This window comes from Thermothielavioides terrestris, chromosome 6, assembly GCF_000226115.1.
Source record: "Thermothielavioides terrestris NRRL 8126 chromosome 6, complete sequence".
In the NCBI taxonomy this organism is placed as follows: Eukaryota; Fungi; Ascomycota; class Sordariomycetes; order Sordariales; family Chaetomiaceae; genus Thermothielavioides; species Thermothielavioides terrestris.
In genome coordinates this window covers 1,145,443-1,167,484 of record NC_016462.1, presented here as the reverse complement: position 1 = coordinate 1,167,484, position 22,042 = coordinate 1,145,443, and the positions used below count along the sequence as shown (strand labels likewise).

The 22,042-nt window shown below is 51.4% G+C and overlaps 4 protein-coding genes across 4 annotated transcripts; 1 reads left to right on the top strand and 3 right to left on the bottom strand.

Moving 5' to 3' along the window:
- Nucleotides 1–436: 436 nt before the first annotated feature.
- THITE_2132640 (uncharacterized protein) lies at nt 437–1,564 on the bottom strand (the record flags this gene model as incomplete). Its single annotated transcript, XM_003657562.1, has 3 exons — nt 437–730; nt 793–1,156; nt 1,242–1,564. 3 exons carry the CDS (start codon nt 1,562–1,564, stop codon nt 437–439), a joined length of 981 nt encoding a protein of 326 aa, XP_003657610.1.
- Nucleotides 1,565–4,885: 3,321 nt separating this feature from the next.
- On the bottom strand, nt 4,886–7,355 carry THITE_2123475 (uncharacterized protein). Its single transcript, XM_003657561.1, has 2 exons — nt 6,358–7,355; nt 4,886–6,255 (listed from the first exon to the last, which is right to left on the bottom strand). The coding sequence occupies exons 1-2, from the start codon at nt 6,890–6,892 to the stop codon at nt 5,072–5,074; spliced, it is 1,719 nt and encodes a 572-aa protein (XP_003657609.1). The 5' UTR covers nt 6,893–7,355; the 3' UTR covers nt 4,886–5,071.
- Nucleotides 7,356–13,015: 5,660 nt separating this feature from the next.
- THITE_2147947 (uncharacterized protein) lies at nt 13,016–13,573 on the bottom strand (the record flags this gene model as incomplete). Its single annotated transcript, XM_003657560.1, has 1 exon — nt 13,016–13,573. The coding sequence occupies one exon, from the start codon at nt 13,571–13,573 to the stop codon at nt 13,016–13,018; it is 558 nt and encodes a 185-aa protein (XP_003657608.1).
- A 476-nt stretch (nt 13,574–14,049) lies between these two features.
- Nucleotides 14,050–15,582, top strand: THITE_2123472 (uncharacterized protein). Its single transcript, XM_003657559.1, has one exon. The coding sequence runs from the start codon at nt 14,372–14,374 to the stop codon at nt 15,251–15,253; it is 882 nt and encodes a 293-aa protein (XP_003657607.1). The 5' UTR covers nt 14,050–14,371; the 3' UTR covers nt 15,254–15,582.
- The last annotated feature ends 6,460 nt before the right edge of the window (nt 15,583–22,042 follow it).

Sequence of the window (22,042 nt, the reverse complement as noted above, 5' to 3'; positions counted from 1 at the left end):
GGGGCTTCAAATGCTTCTGGGCCCGGGTCTCACGTAGCATCTGATTAAGGTGATTCATTAGCACATGTTATTTGGATTAGTTGGTTTTATTCTCTCTTCCCGTTGAGTGAAGTAATTTAACTGTCATTGTGCTACGGCACATGGCTTCGATGGGTTGCCGTGGCACTGCTAAGCATTATGTAGTGTGTGTACATGCATCTGCCGCGATCATTAAGCGTACCAGGTAAGATTGAATCTGGCATGAAAATCTTCTCTAGCTGGCAGGGAGCATATGTTGTGCACGGATGTTGTTGCGCAGGATGGGTCAGTGCAACCAGATGATCAAGCATGTCATTACTGCAGGGCATCTTAAGTGGTGTTGGAGAGCCAGTTGTAATATTTCAAATGCCATGGAGCACCATTAGCACAGCTCTGGAAGATCCATCCTCCACTCCTTTCACTCCTGCTTTGGCTTCTCTGTACCATCCTTTTGGTCTTCCTGGGCTGTCCGGGCCGAAGGGACTGCCCCGGGAGTGGCTGGGTCGCTCAGCTCCAGCACGACCGGGAAGAGTCGGACAAATTTTTTTGAATCAAGGATGGAGAGTGCATGGTACTTGATTTCCAAAGGCGGGCTGGGCGAAAACCGAGAGATATCCGCAAACTTGTCGAGGAAGCTGGCGGTGACGGTGGCCTTGTAAACGTAGAGGTATGGCGCGTATGAGCTGGTTTCGGGGAGGACGAGGAGGCGAACCTGGGAATCTAGTGTGTTATATTGAACCTCAGCCGAGTAGTGCGGGGGGCAGTCGGCATTACCTTGAAGGAACTTGCTGAATCATGGCCCGCCTCTACCTTCTCGGAACTTGGGGTTTGAGCGGATGCGTCTTGTGCACCCTTGGCAACCTTCTGCTGGGCCTCAAATCGCATTTTCTGTGCCAAACCGATCATTGTTGCAACGATGTATGGGTCCTCGACCGGGTTTGGAGGTCTGACGGCGGACAACTTCTTCTCGTGAAGGCGAACGACCTCTGGATTTTCTCGATCGATTCGCTTGCGGTGAAAGATGTGCCTGCGGCGGAGGGTGTTCACGGTATCCAGCTCGAGGTAGGCGAGAAACAGAGTCGGGCCATCGGAGCCGACACCATACATCTCATCGGTTCGAATATACGCCTTGCGGAAACTGTTCGTTACGAAGGGTATCTTTGCTCGGGAGCTTGGTGCGTCAGCATAGGGGCCGGAAACGGGGTTGGGCATTGATGACCTACTTCAACGCGTAAATACCGTAAGTGCGAAGGAGGTTTTGGATACTCAGTGCCTTGTCGTCAAGCACTCGCAGGTTATTCGCGATCAGGATGCGCCTTGCCAGAACTTTGGGAATCTCGGTGGAAGTTTGTGTCGGAATGCTCCCCTCCGCCACGCCAGCAGGGCCACCATCTTTATGCTCTCCTGTGTGGGCGATGTTCTCCGGGACGAAACGGCATCCCAATAACCGAGGTTGGTCCTGACGCCAAACGATGGGGTCCGTGAACAGGCGAGCTCGAGCATGATCTTTGATGATATCGAGGATTGATCCTGGCTCTATCGGCATTGTCAACGATAAGCAGAAGGACTGGGAGGTGACAGGCGGTGGTCCAGCGAAGGAGAAGCAATCAGCGGCAGTGCGCAATCGTGATTTTGAAAAGTTGAAAAAGGAGTCGGGGTTTCTCGCTTCCAGAGCAACAACTCGTGCGGGCGCAGTTTTGTGCTGTCTGAGGTATCGTGAAGTAGTCGGTGCCAACCTGGAAACGATTGTTGCAATGCTATTGCAGTTGTGTCGCTCCAAAAACTCAGAAGAAATATCATACCCAGTGCGAGAAATGGGGGCACGCCCGATGCAAACAAGACGCGTTCCAGGTTGAGCCAGGTGGTCTCCTTCAGGCAGCAGCGCGCGTCCTGGCCCTTGTCCTCCTTCCAGAATTATCCACCGCGCAAGCAATTCCACCTTAACCCTCGCTGCTAGTATCTAATTCGGTAGGCTTGTATTGCTCATGAGCTTTCTCGTCCGTTGACCCATCTTAGGTATCTGCCCTCGACTTTTCTCTCTTGTTTTTGGGCTACTGGCGATATTCTCCCCTTGATGCTTCTCGGATGGCCGCCTAGGTAGTTAATCACGCAGTAACGTTTGAATTGAACAGCGTATCCAAGCCCGAATTTGTTTGTGCTTATCCTTACGTCTCCCGAATCAGGCAGACTTGCCCTCGGCGCAAGTGGAAACAAATCTTCACTTCCTTCGCGGTTCGTGTACAATCTCTCGGAGGACAACGGCATCGACATACTTCCAGGCCCCATCGACGGGCGACCTGCAGGTAAGCGTCCAGAGCAGGGAAATAAACGTTCTCGGGACGCCCGAGGCCTCTCGATTCAGTTCCGCTCTGCAGAAGTCGGCATCAACCAAGTTTGCCACGATCTCCTCTGGCGGCGGCAGGTCCTCCGCCAGCCGCACGAAGAATAGCATGCCTAGCAGCATACCTAGCACCTTGCTCGACACGTACCGCTCTAGTGAGTTTCATGGCTGCCCGGCCAGGCAGTCAAACGAGTTGAGAAACGGCCCCTGGTCCTGACTCGGCAGCTTTGCGTTGTATGCACCGAGCCCGAGCTGAGTTTCGTGCTGCCTCCGGTGGCCCTCTCGCGGCCTCACCATGTTGCTACGATTGGCTGCTGTTTTGGGCTGCAAGTTGAACCCCTCGCTATCCGGCGGCGAAGACTGCCGGTTGCCCTAGCGCTATCCTCAAACTCAATCAGTGCCTGCATCGAGGAATCGGTTGGATCTTGGCAGTGACCGTATCCCCAGATTCCCTTCTCGGCCGGAGATCCGGTTGAGCTGGCCCAGCGCGGCCCGGCGCCGACTGGCCGGAGTGCCCACATTCCCACCTTTCCTAGGGTAGACGTTAAAGAGGTCCCGCCAAGACTAATTTCGGCCAATTGTCGGCTATGTTTTTACAACGTTATTACGTAGCCACCATCGCCAAGGTGTTTGCTCTATCGCTAAGGGTTAGTTCGAAGGGGGTACGGGGGACGGCGCTAGCCCCCCGCTGGTTAGGGTTTAGGTAAAGGTTAGGATACAGGTTATAGCTAGGGTGCGGGTTATCCTCGTTTTCTCTTTTTTCGATTTGGTTGAGTTTTCGTAGAGTTGTTACGACGAGTCTTTGCGATTGTTGTTGTTGATGTTACTCGAAGTCGTCGCGGCCTGCTCACCCCTTGGCGATTGGTAATTACTTGTACGCGGCAAAATCCGAAATTAGTCTTGGCGGGACCTCTTTAACGACGACCTTTCCTAGAAGGGCAACTATTCGGCCACTTGGCAACGGCGGGGCTTGCGTGCGCTGCATGCTCTCGGCCGTGGCCGGCCGCTTGTCGGGCGCTGTGCCACAAAGTCGCCGAGCCCGTGGGTCGCACCGGGCGCTGTCGGCGCTGTATCGTCAACAGCTAGTGCTGTCGACATCACCTTCGAGTGGGCTGATGACCTCCGGAAGCGCGGCAAGGCTGACCCCTTGCATCGCGCGTGAGTTTTCCCGTGCTTTGGTCCTTTTGCTTGGGAGAGTGGGTCTGATATGCTCTGCTGATTAGCTCATCCACATGCCCCATGGGCTGCCTGTCGTGCTCAGGCACGAGTTGAAGATTGAGAAGGAGATGGATGAGGAGGTGAAGTGTATCTAGGAGATGAAACAGATCGTGCATAAGTGGAGAGCCCAGCAGGAGAATACGCCCGGAGAGAACAAGCAGGAGGCTTATTGGGAGATGGGGGGATTGGCAGCCGGAAAACGAAGAGGGATAGCAAAAGGGGGTGGGGAGGACGGAAAGCCCAGGCTGGAGCGCCATGGAGGTGTTATTGAGGGTCTCTCGCCTCTGCGTTGATTGCGGAGCTCATCTGCAAGCGGTTTGTGGTTCCCTGCAAGATCAGGCATGCCTGTACAGTACCCGAAAAAAGGGGTCCAGCAGGATGTCCCGTTTCTAGGTTGCGGTCAATGAGCAGCAGCTGGGAGAACTGCCGTTACCCATGGTTGTGGTAGTCGCTGCCACTCGGTATTGAGAGGAGCTAGCGACATCCATTCGGTCATGGACAATATGTAGTAGTTCTGCAAGCGAAGGTCCCATCTTCTACACAAATGATATTTCAACCGCATCCTGGCCCGCCGCGGCCCAGCACGCATCAAATCACTTCCCACCTCTGGACTCCGTCCCCCAATCCTTCGTCATAGCGTCCTCCTCCGCGTACAGCATCTCCATGCGCAGCGCCCAGCCAGCCCGGGCGCCACATTCCCCCCCCCCCCCCCCCCCCCAGAAGGTGCGGTGGAAGGGCGGGTCGTCGAGGAATACCTCAGCGGATGGCGTTGCGGTGGTCTTGGTGCAGGGCACGGGCTGGATTGGGGTTTCGGATGCCCCTGCAGGCGGCCTGAAGGTGAGTTATGAAATCGGATGGCCAGCATTGTGGGGATATTTTTCAGTTCCAGGCTAAGCGCAGCATCGGTCACCTCCCCAGGTTCGTTACTTTCGCCTCGGCAGCCGTTTTACCGTTAAGCCCTGTTCTGCATGATTCGGTGTGAGTCCAATGCGAGACTCTCACTGTCCCAAGAGACGCCTAGCATGTAAGGAAATATATCAGTCCTGCCGGAAGTCATTGTTTCGAACATATCAAAAGTCCTCTTGCAGCACTCAGTCGCGACTAAGCAACCTGACACAGACATTCATGTAGGACCATATGACAGTTGCAACATCACCGGTGATACCAGCAGGTACTCTGCGCAGTTGGGGGCGGTATTACACCGCCGATCATTTGAATTCCCTTGGTTTCAAGCAGGTGTAGTATATTCTCACGCATCCGCCCAGACAGATCCTCACATGACACATCCCATCCCAGCCAGTTCCCCTAGCCGACAACTGGTACCACCTCTTTATCACCCGCACGCCGTCTTTAAACAGCAGCACGAGCAGCAGCAGACCAGAGAGGCTAGACAGAGCAGCCGGGCCCCTTCATCAAATCATAAATCGCCAACGAACTCTACCGAAAAAAAAATCGGCGTAATCTTGCGCAACCCGCCATATAATCCAGATGCGCCTATATGAACAAAGCATGGATAATCCTCCGCCACGCGGGCATCTTGGCGAGCTTCTCCCGGTACTCATTGATGACCGCCCAATCGTGCTCCCGGCGGCCGGTGTCGACGTCGATCTGCTCCGTGCGCAGCCAGCCGGTGCGCTTCCAGATGAAGCCGTAGACCCAGAAGGCGATGACGACAGGCAGGGCGAGGTAGGACATGAAGAAGCCCTCGGCGCTGTTGTAGCCGCCGCCGACGGGGCAGATGGCGACGAACAGTTGCGCGACGAGGACGAGGACGACGAGAAGGACGCCGAGGTATGAGCCGTAGACGCCGCCGACGGCCTTGAAGGGGATCTCATCGAGCGTGTGGCCGTGGTACTGCCAGGCCCTGCGGAAGCGGATGTGCGCCAGGCAGATGGAGCCCCAGGTGAAGAGGGCGGCGAGGCCCGAGAGCGCCTGCAGCCAGTCGAAGACGGTCGGGCCCGAAGCCGACAGGCTGATGTAGGCGAGCGGGCCGAAGGCGAGGAGAATGATGACGGAGAACAGCGGCCGGCCGGAGCGGTCGATGTAGCTGAAGATCTTGGGCGCGTAGCCCTGCTGGGCGAGCGCGGTGAGCGTGCGCGAACCGCCGTAGACGGCCGACACGCCGATGGAGAGCACCGAGATCAGGATGATGACGTTCATGAAACTGTCGAAGCCCTTCAGGTTGGCGTACTTGCCGACCAGCACGAACGGCGACGCGTTGACGTTGATGAAGGGGTTGGCACCCAGCAGGTTCTGGTCATCGTACGCGATGAGGAGCCCGACAAAGAAGAGACCGAGGACGTAGAAGAGGGTGATACGCCAGAAGACCTGCTTGATGGCGCCCGGAAGCGACTTGGCTGGGTTGCGGGCCTCGGCGGCGGCGAGGCCGACAAGCTCGGTGCCGGAGAAGGCGAAGGCGGCCGTGACGAAGACGCTGCAGAAGCCCCGGAAGCCGTTGGCGAAGGCGCCGGGCTCGTACCACAGGCGCGCGCCCCAGTAGTGGTCATACTGGCTGCCCTTGGGCCCGCCGCCGCAGACCAGCACGAGCGCGATGAACATGAAGACGACGGTGGCGCCCAGCTTGAGCAGCGAGGCCCAGAACTCCTCCTCGGCATATCCGAGCGTGCCAAAGACATTGATGATGATGATGGCGACCAAGAAGACGGTAATCCACACGGCTGGAAAACGGCCGAGTTAGCGCTTCTGATCCGAGCTGCTTCCTCCTCGCTCTTCGTCTCTACCCTCCCCCCCCCCCCCCAAAAGCGGCGCAGACAACTTACCAACGTTGATCTCGGAATTCCAGTACCCGACGGTGAAACCGCAGACAGTCAGCTCGAGCGGCAAGACGACAGCCCACTGCATGACGTAATTCCAGCCCATGGCGAAGCCCCACGACGGGTCGATGAAGCGGGTTGAGTAGGTGTAGAAACCGCCGGAGACGGGGTACATGACGGCGAGCTCGCCGAGGGCCTGGACCGTGTTGAAGATCATGACGCCGATGATGAGGAAGTCGATGAGCAGCGAGCCCGGGCCGCCGGTGTTGAGGGCGCCGCCGGAGCCGACGAAGAAGCCGGCGCCGATGGAGCCGCCGATGGCGATCATGTGCATGTGGCGCGATCGCAGGCTGCGGTCGAGCGAGTCGATGCTGCTGCTGCCATAATCGCGCATCTTGAACGACTCAAAATTGAGGCCATTTCGTGTAAAGAAACTCTCGGCCTCGCGCGTCGGAACCGGCTCCGCCTCGACCCCGAATGCGGGCGGAGCCTCTTTCTCGGGCGTCGACAGGCCCGCGGCGCCTTTTTCTTCTGACGACATGATGCAGCGTGAAGCAGTGGGTGTACCTGGTCGGGAAAAGGAAGGACGGGAGAGATGGGAGAGCGCGCGAGGGAACGGCAGGGACGGAGGAACGCGAGTGGTTTATAGTTATTGCCACCAAGACTGGATGACCGGGGCAGCCAATGTCGGATCGCTGGTGCGTGGTCCCGTCCGACACTAACACATGCACCAGGGCGGCGATGCCGATGTTGCGGCTCCTGGGGGGGTGCCTTGTGCCAGGATGCCAGAAATGCCAGAAAGCCAGGGTTCCAGGGCCCTGTATCTCTGCCACTAACACTAGCGTACTCGGGGTCCACTGGTAGTCGCAACGGGACGGGCGTTTGGGGGAAATTGGAAAGTGGGTTGGGCTGGGCTTGCGATCCAGCGCCACGGGGCAAGAGCAGGTCGGGCCACCTTCTGAAAACGCAGCTGCTTCGCACACCAACCATGCAAGTTACAGTGCGTTTTATCCGAGGCACGGAAAGTGGCTAGAAGCCTCACCGAAGGAGTTAACACGCAAGGAAGGTGCGCAGGGTGGGGTATGGAGCGAAGTAGTGTACACTAGTAAGGCCGGGGGCCCCGTTACTGGCTATTGCAGAGGCATTTGAGCTGCGGTGTGGGTGTCACATGCTGCAGCTCACGGTGGTGGGATGAGGAAAACCGGATGGTTGGAAGCATGTTGGGTTACTGTGGTACACAAGAGGGCGAGCGAGGGGCAATGGCAGGACCAGCCGGCGGTCTCCGGGGTGACCAATCCGCTGCGAACAGTCAGGCCGTTCCAGAGAAGTGCAGTTACCTCCTCCAGAGGCGCCATGATTGTCACTGTGCAGGGCCGTCTTCGGTGGCTCGGTTTGGAGAGCCCCATCAGCAGCAGATAAGGTACCCAAGAAGAGAGACGGAAATCAGTGCGCTTGTTGTCTCCACCATCAACACTTGTCGGGCGCTATCGTAGCTGGGTGCTCCCATCGCACCTGCCCGTGGTATGTCCACTACACTATTGCGCCAGGCTGGCAAATTATCCAGGACAGCGCCAGATGCACTGGCTGATGCTAAGCGGTTTAACTATTGCCAAGCCGGCTCCACAGATCGGCCAGCGTCTGGCCTAACATTGATTGATGCGCGCTCAGCACTTGTCCGACTTTGGACATCCGTAGCGCACGTAACGTTCCGGACGCCACTGCGTTGTGGCGTGTGTCGGAGATTGGCCGATGCGCGCATCACAGTGCACTAACTACCAGGTACCGTACCTATTCCGTTTGTGTGCACGTATCCCGTTATACACTGGATTGACAGCCAATTGGCGCGGCATCGCCCCAGCCCGGGCTGAGCGGCTGAATGACGTCTTGCCTACACAGTAGAGGCGTAAGACCGCCTGCTGCTGCACACACTGATGGCTCTTGGTTGTAGGAACAGTGTATCGTCGTCCAGTATGTACATACCTTAGTCTCGCCATTCGGCTCCCCCGCCCCGAGGTTGGGGCGGCCAGGGCGCTGCGCAATGGAGTTCCCGCCCGGGAGCTGCGACGCGACGACAGCAAGTCTCAGGTCGTCGCTGGCCAAGTCGGCGCTATCCCGGTGCTGCTAGTGATGGCGGGGGGGTGCAATCGTGACGTTTCCCGCCTATCTCGGCGGAGGAATGTTCCCGTCTGGGGTGAATGCACCGCTGATGGGGCTTGGCAGGGAGCCTGGGCCCGCTGTCATTCGTCAAGCCAACTGCACCAACCCGAACTAACCAATCCATCTTGGCACCTCCCGCAATCTCTTAACCAGCTTCCTGACTGGGAAAGGCTTGTGCAGCTGCACGGCTGAAGTGGATCTCGCTTGATATCAGGTCGGTCTGGGGTCTCCACCACAGGTGGAGCAGCTTATCAGGGGCGCGGTCGTCAGGGAGGAACAACGGGGGATTGGAGGGTCTTCTTGAGCGCGATAAGACTCAATAACCGACGGGAGATAGTTACGCCATGCTCACTTATCTACGGACTCGAGGCAGGGTCTGATGTTTGAGAGGGCATGTTGTTAGTTAACCGCCGAGTTATCTTCTTGAGAAAAGGAGAAGTCATCTAAACGAAACTCAAGGTGGGCGTCAGTCATGTGATTTTGCGCTTTTGCGGGGATATCAGCCTCGAGCCCCGCAGGTCAAGGGCAACCCAGCTTCCCAAGACGCCGTCATTTCCTGAAAACGCAACTGTCCCTGCGGCGCAAGCTGTGCACATGCTGCGCACTTTGTATACCACCTATACGAAATTCCAGCGTTACTAGGCATTTCACCAGCTTATCCTTGTATGAGATGGCAATCCAAATGCAGGAGTTACTAGGAGGTATCCGATGTCCATTAGTGTCTCCCCTCAACGCCTGCAGTCGCAGGTTCGCTAGTCAAGCCTCTTCGAACCAGTGGGCACATGCCTGCTGCAATCAGCCCAGCCCCATTTGCCATCAGCAGAGGGGCACGCGACAGGGCAGTTACGCCCGGCACGTGTTGAGGTACAATTACCTCACCTACTCGGTACTTCCAGCACCCTGGGCGGTCGACTTCCTCTGCGGAAGGTATCCTCGCCGAAGGTATCCGTCGCTTGGGAGGAGCGACTGCAAGCGCGGATTCCTTCCAATCATAAGCAGCATAGTGTACTGTACAATTGGATGCTGCCTATTGCGGTTAGGTGCGCGGTGCTGCGTCCCTTCCACTTCCGCGTCCGCGCCGCTGAGGATTTGACATGACAGCGTCAATTGTCAATTTAGTTTTGTGTAAGAAGGAGCATTTCGAACCCCAACCTGCGGCAGGATTCCCCCACGCGATGGGGCATGGCCATTGGGTGTCAGCGCTGGCCTGCGGCTTGATGACAGCAGTCGCCTCGTCAGACTAACTGGCGACCCAAGAAGGCAGACGATGACCTGAGGCTAACGTTAGCGAGCGGCAGCGTGTCTGCTGGCTGGAGGTTATAGAGGTCCCGCCAAGACTAATTTCGGCCAATTGTCGACAATGTTTTTACAGCGTCAATACCCCGCCAAGACCGCCAAGGGGTTTGCACTATCGCCACGGGTTAGCCACGGGTTAGTTCGCTGGGGGTACGGGGGGCGGCGCTAGCCCCCCGCTGGTTAGGATTCGGGTTAAGGTTAGGGTGAGGGTCAAGGTTAGGGTACGGATTAACTTCGTTTTCTTTTTTTTCGATTTGGTTGAGGTTTGGTAAAGTTGTTGCTACGAGTCTTCGCGATTGTACATTGTCGATGTTGCTCTAAGTCGTCGCGGCCCCGCTCACCCCGTGGCGATTGTAAATACTTGTAAGCGGCAACCTCCGAAATTAGTCTTGGCGGGACCTCTATAACCACGACCCTAAGCCGTTGGCAGAGCTTCGGCGCGCCCGTTGGCTTGGCTTCCACCTCCGCCCACTGGGGTTACCTTAGTTACGGAATACTCCGTAGAATATTCCGTGCTTCCACTATTACCTGCACAACCCCGCAACCCACTAGGAGCGGCCCGTGCGCCCACCACCAAATCTCGCAAGGCGCATCACCACCTACGCTGCCTAGCCAATGGGCCGCCACAGGAATCGCTATACACAGTAAATCGGCGATGTTGCTGGCGAGCCAAGGCGGGAGCAGATACGGTAGGCGATTCGGGAGGCGCCAAGGCCCTGCAGCCTTCAAGGGCGGCCAGGTTGGCGACACAACTTCGTTCGGCGGCAACACTGTCACATTTTGCCTGCGGCGACGCATCGGCGAGACCGTGTGGTGGCGTTCGCTGCAAGATTTGGTGGTGAGCGCACGGCCTGCCCCTGGTGGGCTGTAGTGGACGTAGTGTAGTTCCAATGAAACTAACTGTAACTGGGGTTTTAGTTTCATGGGGTCGGTAACTAAAGGACTCAACTCGTCGACCGTTCGTCCGAAACCCTAGCGCAGCCACGCAACCACGTTCCGTAAGTAAGATCAGCTAAACCGAGGTTCGTTCGCACGGAAATGCTTCCGCCCCCCGGCCACAGCCGACATTTTCCACGGTCGGTCTTAAGGAAGGATGAACCATGGACTCCTTAGTCAGAGAAGCTGTGTGGCGGTAATGATGATCAAGCCACGTGTGCGCGAAAAGCATTGGGACACCGAGAGAGGTACACTAGGTATAGATCTCTTTTTCTCCCGATCTATTGTGTGTTGTGTCTCAGATCTCATCTGTCTCTCGTTTCCGTTGAGCTCCAGCCTCTCAACCGAAACAGCCGCATACTGTGAAGTGTACCTGTGCTCCGGCAGGGCAAATTCGGGATACAGAGGTCGATCCAAATCTGAGACGAGCGAGGCAGGACCAGTAACAGATCCAAGTTGCGTCATTCCGATGATATCCGTCTTCTTACGCTACACCATTTCGAGCGCTACCGACAGTAGTGTCGTATACGCACGACACGGTGCATGCGGTCCGTCCACTAGTGAGGATCTTGGCTTCATGCGGCACTCCTGACTCTCGATAGGTTACCGAAACCAGGGACATGGCGTTTACCCCGCGTTTGCCGATAGGCTGGCAATGCCGATCCGGGGATTCTGGGGATTCGATGGGTGTGTCGCAGCCGTGCCAGTGGAACCGCCCTTGCAGCGTTTCGTCGGACTGTGATGCAAGCAGGTCCCTGTGCACCACAGGGGTTGTGTGCATGTGCCCTGGTTCACCTCCGGAAAACCCGTTCCGGGTGTAGTGTAGTCTACACTAAGGAGTACTCAGAGGAGCGGTCAGCGAGAGGACACGGGGCCTGAGCTCTCGCTTAGGTCAGGAGTTCTCACTCGGGCCAGCTCTTCGCTGCAACGACATTGACGCCATTGTCGTCGGCCCGCATTATTCTCCACGGCCATCGTCTTGTCCCACATATTGCCTGAGAGTGTTGACCTTCGCAGCAACTGTGGCGTCGTCGATTACGATATCTCCAAGATCAAGGAGACTGCCCGTAAGGAGAGGCCAGCCGGAGCGTGTTCTGCACCCTGTTGGTGAAGAGATTAGCCGTCGCTTGGTGGATGCGAGAACAAGTCAGGCGGACCATCAATTCCTTCGTGTCCTCGAAGTTGCCGACAGTCATGGCGATGGGCTCAACCGGGGGCCCCGGCTCATCCAGGGCCGCCGTCCTCGCGGCCAGAGCGATGTAGCTGGCAAGAAGGTCGAAGACGGAAGAATCGCGGTTGCGTGTACGCGGCTCTCGTGCAGCTCTTGGTCTCGCTGGGATAAAGGTACCCTGGCGCAGCAGGAGGAGGCAGTTCGGCCAGGGGAGAGAGTAGTGCCACCAACAACCCAGGCAGGGAGCGCTGAGATGGGAGCACATTACCAGTCAGTCGTGCCTTGCAATAGTTCAATCAGTAGCAATGGTTCCATTGAATCAATGGGTCTCCCAAAAGCGTGAACTCCTCCCGTCTCACGGCGGTTCCAAACCCACCCTGGTTATCCCGGTGTTTTTCAACTACCACCATCTGGCTCGGCCCTTCTTCCTCTGCAGGAGACAGCACAGTCCTAACGCGTTAGGACAGCGGTCATTACCACATGCACCTCCAGCCGGATCTACAGACTGTACTGTACCCTGTTGGTTGCCTTGCGTGCCTTGCCTCCTGCAACGTGCAAGTCAGATCGTGCTTTAAACACATCATAGCTCAGGACGAATTCTGGCAATGCCCCTGGGGAGCGTCCCACAATCCCGTCCACGGCCGAGGTAGGCAGGGCATGAATTGCTCGACTGCTCGACCTTGGGAAAAGGCTTGCGCAGTGTCTTGTTGATCTTGCGTCGCGTCTCGGCATAGAACGAGTTCCCCGTAGGTCGGGATTGTTGTCGATGATGCGTCCCGCCTGGAGGCAAGCGCCACCAGACTCTTGTACATGTCGAAACATCGCCGGAAGCCCTCGTGCCTGTAGTTCTTGATAATCTCGACTAGCGTCCACAAGCACGATACAGCACATTGCATACAGCACGCTGCAAGCGGCTTTCAATCCGCTAATCAAGCACAAGTGTGCAAGTGTCATGTTTTTTCTCAGGTTTCTGCCAACCTCCTATGGGCATGAAGGCGGCGAATATAGCCTCTAAAATATATTTAATAGAAAAAAAAAAAAAAAAAAAAAAAGAAAGAAAGAAAAAAGCCACGCTCCGTATCCAACCGCGAGGTACCCCCAAGCCTAGCGCTCCTCCTCCTCCTCCTCCTCCTCCTCCTCATCCGCATACTGCACATGGAACGCAACCAGCAACCAATCTGCCCCGGCCGTCTGCCTCCAGGTCGAGCTCGCGCTGGCGACGATCTCCTGCTGTCCCTTCCGGCCCTGCCGGAATAGGCTGATCTTATACACCAGCGCGACGGCCATCAGGTCGACCTCGACGACGAGCGGCTGGCCGTGGATGCGGAAGCCGGCGAGCTTGCGGCCGGCGGCGGCGGCCTGCAGCACGTCGACGACGCCGGGGCGGGTGTCCTTGCTCAGCGGCTCGGACGAGCCGTCCGGGGCCAGCAGCGGGTTGATCATGATGCAGTCGTGCGCCAGGTACTCGCGCAGGGTCTCGGGCTCGTCGCACAGGGCGCGCCACAGCAGCGTCTCCATCTCGCGCGCGGCCGCGTGGTTGCGCTTCGAGATGGTGTCGAGCCGCGCGTTGGAGCCCATGGTGGTCGACGACGACACGTGCGGGCTGTTACCCCGGCCGGCGTGCGGCGACTTTTCGTTGGTGAGGCCTAGGATGGTGGGCATTGTTGTGGGATCTTTTGGTTCCTGTCAAGTGGTTCTTTTCCTGTTTTCGCGTTTGGGATTGGGTGTTGTGATGGGAGGAAGAGTAAGTGTTAGTGGGCTGTGTGTCTCTACAGCGTGGTCGCTAACAGGAGCCTCTTTTGCTTGTCCCTGACGAGATGAGATGATGGACAGTCGTCCGTCCGGCAGGCGCGCAGGGACGGACGATCGAGTGTATTAAAGACGTAATCTCGAGGAGGACTCTGCGGTCCCAGAATGACGACAGGGACGTGACAGCAAGACCTGCACCGAACTAGAAATCAGGATTCCCGACCGAACCTGTTGTTGCGAGCACGAGGCCGCCTGACGTCACCACAAAAGCTCGAAGCCGCGTAGCCTGGCTGCCCGCTGCCGCTGCTCGCGAGACGGCATGGACAACTCTTATGAGGAATGTCGACCTATAGATATATGATCATCAGCTCACCCTGCAACCTGACCATGGGTTTTCTAAACCTAACTGATTCCCTGGTCTAATTACTTACATGATCGATCAGGCAAACGGCAGTTTCAACCAGAAAGGGGATACGGAGGATCAATCGGGCAGCCACCCGTAGACAGCCCTGCCTTCAGCCACCGTTGTTGCTTCTTGGGCCAACTGCCAAGCGACGTGTGCACTCAAATCTCCAACCGATAATCAGGATGGAGCAACTTTTCCCTCTGCAATAAACCGACATCGGAGAGGGTCAGCCAGTCGGCAGTTCGCCACTGCTTGCATTTTTCGTTGTCCTGTCAATTCTCGCTTGGCTGTGCAACCATCAGGAAATGGCAGCCCTCCTTGAGAAACTACGACAGCGTCTCAACCCCCAACCCCGAATCCAGCTTCTTTCCGACCTTCACCTCGAAGTTGGCCAGCAGTACTCAACATTCACCTTCCCAGCCAAAGCCCCCTTCCTGCTCCTGGCAGGCGATATCGGCCGGCTAAGTGACTACGACGCCTACCGCAGCTTTCTCGAAACCCAAGCGGCCCGCTACCGCAAGGTCTTCCTCGTCCTCGGAAACCACGAGTTCTACGGCCTCACCCACGAAGCCGGCCTCGCCGCGGCGCACCGCCTCGCCGCCGAACCCACCCTGTCCAGCTCCCTCGTCCTGCTGCACCGCACACGCTGGGACGACCCGGACTCCGACCTGACCATCCTCGGCTGCACGCTGTGGTCGGCCATTCCAAGGGAAGCGTACCCCGTCGTCGAGGCCAGGGTCAGCGATTTCAAGAAAATCGACAGCTGGACACCGCAGAAACACAACGACGTGCACCGGGACGAGGTCGCCTGGCTGGGTGAGCAGGTCGCGCAGCTCAAACCCCAACCTAAACTGGGAAATGCGAAGCCACGCCGGCTGCTCATTGCGACGCACCACGCGCCATGCGTTGAGGGCACGTCGCGGCCGGAGCACGTGCGCAATCCCTGGACGCCGGCGTTTGCGACGGACCTGTTGGACCAGGACGGGTGGGGTGGTGCTGTGAACGTGTGGGTGTTTGGGCACACGCACTACTCCACTCGGTTGATGCGGAATGGGGTCCGGCTGGTGTCGAACCAACGGGGATATGTCCTTCCTGGGAGTGCAGCGGCGCAGAGGGAGGACGGGGGCTGGGGGAACAAGGGGAATGAGGGGAAGGGGTTTGATGCTGGGCTGGTTGTCGCGGTGTAGTCAAAAGGGAGATTTGGTGCTGAGAGATGGCTTGTCTTCTTTCTTAGACTCTGGGGTCGACACTATTTACATAGCTCGAATTTGGCCCTCAAAAAAAATGCTGGCACGGCACCCCAAGAACGCAACCACAAAAAGTCTGGTGTGCCAACCAGAAAAACGACCGTCTGTTGGGAAGGCACACTGGCCACGCGCCCCCTCCCCTCTCGCAGGCAAGTAGGGAATCTCAAACAAAGAGCGGTGTCTCGAAATTTAAATCAAGCAGCCAACCAACCCCGCCGCACAAAACCTGCAACGCGCCTTGCCGCTCCTCGAGTAGTCCAAGTTTTCTTGCTTCACCGCATGACCTGTCGGCAGTATGGCCGACACCGAAACAACGAACTCTTACGGCGTATCTAGGCCCAAGGGCGCCGAGCTGCTAATGATGGGCGGGTCCGGGGCCGTCTACACCTTCGCCGACCGGCCCGGCGAGGTGATCAAGCTGTCCTACCGCGAGGCCGTACCGACGGCCAACGTGGCCACCGAGAAGCGCATCTACCGCCGACTGGGCCGCCACCCCAATATCATCGGCTGCCTGGGCATCGACGAAGACGGGGGGATCCGCCTCGAGCGCGCCAAGTACGTGTCAGAACTAGCCCGGCCCGGGGTAGCGGGCCGGCCCACCGAGATTAGGATCCACCGGCCTGATGCCCAACTGCCGCCTAAGACTAGGCTCCTGATTAGGAAAACTCTCCTACAATACAACATCCTTAATACTACGATTGATCCTAGTTATATATATTGCTTGTATCGTGATAGCTTCATCTTCCTAAGCCTATATAGCGGTTGTAACAATTAAGAGTCTTATTAGCTCGAAAACCTAGCCCTATCTCTAAGTATATAGCCCTATATATAGCGCTTAGTAGCAACTACTATATCTTTAAAAGCCGATATAAAGATCGACATTATCCTAGCTAGCCTAGTGAAATAGTGCAAAACCTCTATATCAATCTACCCTACCACACCTAGGACCAGGCGCGCGAGATAGCTCCCAAAGGAATATAGTGTCCCTCTAGATGGATGAAGATAGTACGTATCGAATAGCGGGAAGGATGTCTTCCAAGAGGAAGATATATAGCTCAGGTACGTCTAGTGAGATATAGTAGGAAGACAAAAGATAATAAGAATACGGTCAGAGCTTAATAGCTCGAATGCCTATCGTCTAAATAGAGGTAGAACAATAAGAGGAGAGGCTCAATAGCCTTCCTAGAAGAAGGAGAACCACTAATGTAGTGTCAACGAACGTATATTAATAACTACTTAATACCTTGCTTAATGACGAAGAAGATAGGCTTAGTCTATTTAAATATATATAATTAGAGGGCTAGACCCCCTAGCAACGAATACAATGTATTAAAATAAATAGAAAAAAAAACCTAGGTCCCTATATCTAGGCAGTCTATCACCTTAATTTACATTTCCCTTTTAAGCTTACTATACGCTCTTATAGGCAAGCTTGTACCTTAAAAGCTCTATAGTATACGCCTCTTATCGTCGCTACTCTTTAAGCTACTCTCTATATATAGCTCTCTTAGCTTACGAAGGTCTAGCTAGCTATAGTAGCTAATTACATTGTCTTTCGTACTCCTCTATTTCTTTGATATATATATCCTATCCTTGCTACTATATTAGATACTTATACTTATAGGCGAAGATATAGTTGTATAGGTCGTATAGAGGTAGATAAAGTAGATGTCTAGGCTTTATAGGCTCTTTGCGAAGGCGCTTACTATAGTGCTATACTAAAGGTGACGTCTAGCTAGATAATATAGGTGATCTATATACCTAAAGATACTTCTGTACTAGTGTATAAGACATCTTAAGGTAGTCTAGCCTCTTTATAAGCGTATAGACGAGCGTCTCCTCTTCCTAGAGGTAGGGATCGAGTACTATCTTCTTAAGGGCTGCCTATACTAATACCTTAAGGTCCTTAACTAGGTCGCTACTAAGGAGGTGCTCCTAGTCTATCTTGTCTATAGGGGTATTAACAAACCTTTGTATTATAGTTGCTTATAGCGTAGTAATCTCTATAATCTTAGCTTCAATATCCTACTAGGTTGATATATTGTTAAAATCTTCTATAAGTACTATTAGTAGACCTAAAGCAGCTTACTAGTCCTTTGGTCGGAGGGGTAGTATAGTGCTAGATACTAGGAATGTGCTCTATAGCTATTGTCCAAAGTCGCCTATAGGGTCTTATAAAGGTAATACGCTACTTAACTATCTATCTAGTAGGAGTTCTATAACCCTATAGTAGTATACCTAATAGGCTATGTCCTTCTTTGACTAGGGTACAAGGATAATTTAGACGATAGTAATTACTCTTTTCTCATTCTAGTTAGGGAGCTAGGCTTCTTTAAATACTATTGAGTATATAGCTAGGATCCTAAGTTCTATATCGCTAAAGTAGTTATAGAAATATATAGGTAGGTTATCGAGTCTAGGAACATTAAGTATAAATACGTTATCGACCTAAAGGACTTTAATTACTTTATCTTCGTTGTACTCTAAGACTATAGGCTATATAGACTCTTTAGTTAGAGATAATAGGTCTAGAGGGAGCTTATATATCTTACTATTGTCCTATAGTAGTAAAGGGACTACTTTAGTATAAAGTAAACAATCTTTAAAAGTACTAAGAGCTAGTCTATAAGTTCCTAACTATAAGTACAATATATACCGCTATATAACTATCTTACTATCTCCTTAGTATAGCCAAAGCTAAAGTAGCTTAAACTATATCTATTTATCTAAAAGGCAAGGCTAGAGTTCTTAAAGAAAAGCTTATATAAACTTAAAAGCGAACTATCTATACTCCTATTCTAAACTTTACTAAAGGTAGTAGATAATAACCTCCTTATATAGCTATATCTAAAGGAACCTATAGATAGACTGAAAGGCGATCTAGACCTCTAATAAGATATCGGTATACGTCTCTAAGCTCTTGAATAAGGAGTCGAAGTAGTAGAGCCGACCTCCAACTTAATCGAAGATCGCGACTACCTAATGCTTTCTATCGACGAAGCAAAGGAAGACCTAGAAACGGCAATTATTAGCAATGACCCTTTGGTTAGATTGGTAGAACTCCTTTGGTATAGGACTATAGTCTAAGACTAGCTATAGGTAGATCTAGAGACAGTCCTTATAAAGGCGAAAGAAAAACTATATAACGTCTAAGATCGTCCTATAATCTAGCTATTCTTTACTAAGTAATATACCTTCTATATTAAAGAGCGAAATACCTATATCTACGAAATAGATATCGAAAAACTAATCTATTAGGGACTTTCTCTCTAGCTAGTCTAGGAATAGGTATTTTACAATCTTAGGGTTTACACTAAGCCGAGGGCTTAAGATCTAATTAGGTCGTTAGTTGATTATATCTTATAGGTACTTCTTTAAAGTCTATAAAAATAGAAAAAGCTTAGGGCTAGTCTTACCTAGGTGGCCTAGCATCTTTAAGCTTAGCTTTTATTATATAAAGGAGGTATAATACTACGCCTAATCGCTATCGCTAGTAGGCCTCTACGAACCTTATAGTATATGAAACTTAAGCTCTCTAAGCGGCTACTTCTATCCTAGGTTGGCAATTACATTGGCCTAGGGCTATATAGGCCCTACGAAATTAGGAATCCTATAATAGCCTATAGCGATATTTGCGATAATATATAAAAAATTAGCTTATAAGAAAAGTCGCTCTTTAGATAGAAAGTTCTAGACCAATTAAAACGATTATAAGAAAAATCAAAGTATAATAGGCGAGGTAGAAGAAATAGTTGATTATAAATAAACTAGTAAGAGGATTAAGAAAAAGGGGTAGACAAGCCTTTAAAGGTAGGAGGGCTACTTAGCTCTTTCCTAAACTAGGTAAAAGAAAATAGATAAGGCTCGTAGCGCCTACTAATTGGCTAGAAATGAGTATTTGCCCCCTAAATTCTTAAGGCCTTCCTCTCCTCCTTATTATCCTAGAACTATTTTCTTCCTTTAACCTTCTCGCTACTTTATTCTAGCGCTCTCCTCTCTCTAGTTGGATTAGGTTCTTAGTCGGGTCTTTTACTTCCTTTTTAAGTTTATATATAGCTCCTATATATAAATTTACAACCTAGAAACTATAATACTAAGCAACTAGTATACCTACGATATATTGTAGGAAATTACTAATAAAGCGAGCGACTAGAGGCCACTGCTATATAGGATTATAAACTACTAGATCGATCTCTCACTAGTACCGAAAACAACGATCTTCGTAGCCTAGAAGTATATCTAGGTAGTCCAAAGTAAGATAAGGGATCCGCTAATGCTAAAAGATAAGTACTATACTAACGAGTATACTATAATCTTAGTCGAATATAAGGCTATCTATAGTATAATTAAGATCTATCGACTAAACGTTAGATTGCTATACGTCTAGTAGGTCCTATTGAGCAATTAGTAAGATTAGCGTAGAATATAGCGATCGGTTTATATCGACGATAGGCTAGTTGACGTAGTTGAGTAGTACTATAATACCTAAGTCCTTCGTCTAATGTTTATAGAGCATTACAATAGTAGATCATTTAGACGTTAGATATATTATCTTACTATACACCTAAACTAAATATTAGTGCTTCTGATCTAGGTATAGAGTTGTAAATAAGTGCTATACTTCCCTTTTATATTCGCTCTCTAAGTAGAGAAAGACTAATACTCCTATAGCAACAAAGTGCTTTACTATAGCTATAAACTATCGTACTAGTATTCGACAACTCTTTTCAATAAAGATAGGGACGTCTATATAATTTAGCCCTTTAATAGCTACGCTTCTTTTACTCCTCTCTTTAGTAATAAATATACTAATTATATCTAGTTAGAGAAGGAGTATACTTAGACTTATGTCTATAGGAATAATTAGAAGTACCTAGCTTAGGACTTAATCTTATAGAACTATCTTCTATATAATCCGAAGAACGATCTTAGGCTGAAGCTACGTTTAGAAGAGGTAGGCTAAGAGTGGTTTGTCCTACTAGAGGTTGCTATTAAGGAACAAATAGCATAGTACTAGGCTAACTATAAGAGCTTATATCACTAAGGGATAAAGAAAATAGACAAAGATAGGTAGAGGGTAGGATATAGTCTAGGAGCTTGGCCTATAGACAATAGATTGAGAGACTATATATCCTAATTATAGATTTTTCTTAGCTTTGACTTTGGCTCTAAGAAACTTAGTCCTATATAATAGAAACTATCTATCTAGAGGGCAGAAGTGAAAAATAAAGGTAAAAACAACTATAAAGCCTCTAAAAGTAGGGCCGCCCCTTAGAAAGAAAACTTAGGTACTAGCGAAAAAGAATAAAGTCCTAAGGGCTAAAAACAAGCGAAAGACAGTAGATAGACAAAGACTAAGTAAGATATAGCTAACGGAGATATCACTGGTAAATAGGAGGCCGATATAACAACGAATATTAGAAAGAAAATATAGCTAAACGCTAATGAAACTATCGGAGGCAGTAGCTTCTATATTCTCCCCCCTTTCTAAAATGTACGTCCTTATACGTCTAGAGGGCTAGTGTTAAAACTAGGTAGTTTTCTATAGGGGATTTCGACGATAAGCTTCTAACGAGGTCGCTCCTTCCTTACCCCCTTTATAGTTGAGCGAGTCTAGCTAGCCTAAAGCGCTATAGTACAACTAGGGGTTTCCTCCTCGAGGACCTCCTCCTCTACTATAGTCGTAGCGTCCTTAGCAACTATTTGTACAATTTCCTCCTTTAGTAGGCTATTGCTATAAGCGCGATAAGGATCGCTAAGGCGATACCGTCGACTAGTTAAAGCGTTATATAGTTCGCTACTATAAGGAAGCTTAACTAGTTGACTATAGTCGGAAGTCTTAGCTAGTTGATAAGGGTAATAACCTATAGTCTAGTCGCTAATATTCTAGTTGTCTTTAATAGTACTAGACCCTTCTTCGCTATCCTTATAGAGCTTTAAACGACTATCGAGGTAGTAACGTTCTCTTTAGAAGTATTTAGTATACATTTCCCTATTGTAGAGCGCTAAAGTAGCTAAGTCTTAGCTAGCGCTAGGGCTAGGATTAGCTCCCCTATCGTTCTATACTTCGTTATAGCGACTATCGAGGCGATAGCCTTCGTCAAGGTAGCTATCGTCGTAGCAACTATCGTAGTAATGCTCATTATCGCTACGCCCCTCTAAGTAGAGGAATAGGTTTATATCGTCCACTTCTAGCTAGACGTTATCCAGTTTAAAGAACTTCTTTATATAATTTAGAGGATATAGCGTCTAGATAGGTATATTGTCTAAAGTCTCTAGGAAGTAAATGTCCTAGTCTTTAATTATTTGAATATAGAATAGATTAAACCAATAGTATTCTAGCTTCTAGACTAAACTTATATCTAGCTACTAAACGTTATTATAGATAAGGACAAGGTCGCCAATAGATATTACTATATTTTCTAAACGAAATTTACGTTTATAGGCTTTATTACAGTGTTTAGCTATCTTCTTATAGACTATAGCAACCTATTCAACGGCAATCTTATAATTATACTCTACTTTCTAAAGGATATAGGCATAGAGGGCAATAAGCTTAGTATAGACCTTCGTAGGATCTTCTTCCTCTAACTAGGCGTAGACAAAGTCCTAGGTAAAAATTCACTATATAGGAACATCAAACTCGACTAGACTAATAGGCTTATAATTGTAAGTAAGAAAGAAGGGAGATATTCTATAAAAGCCTTTAACGATTATACGATCTATATA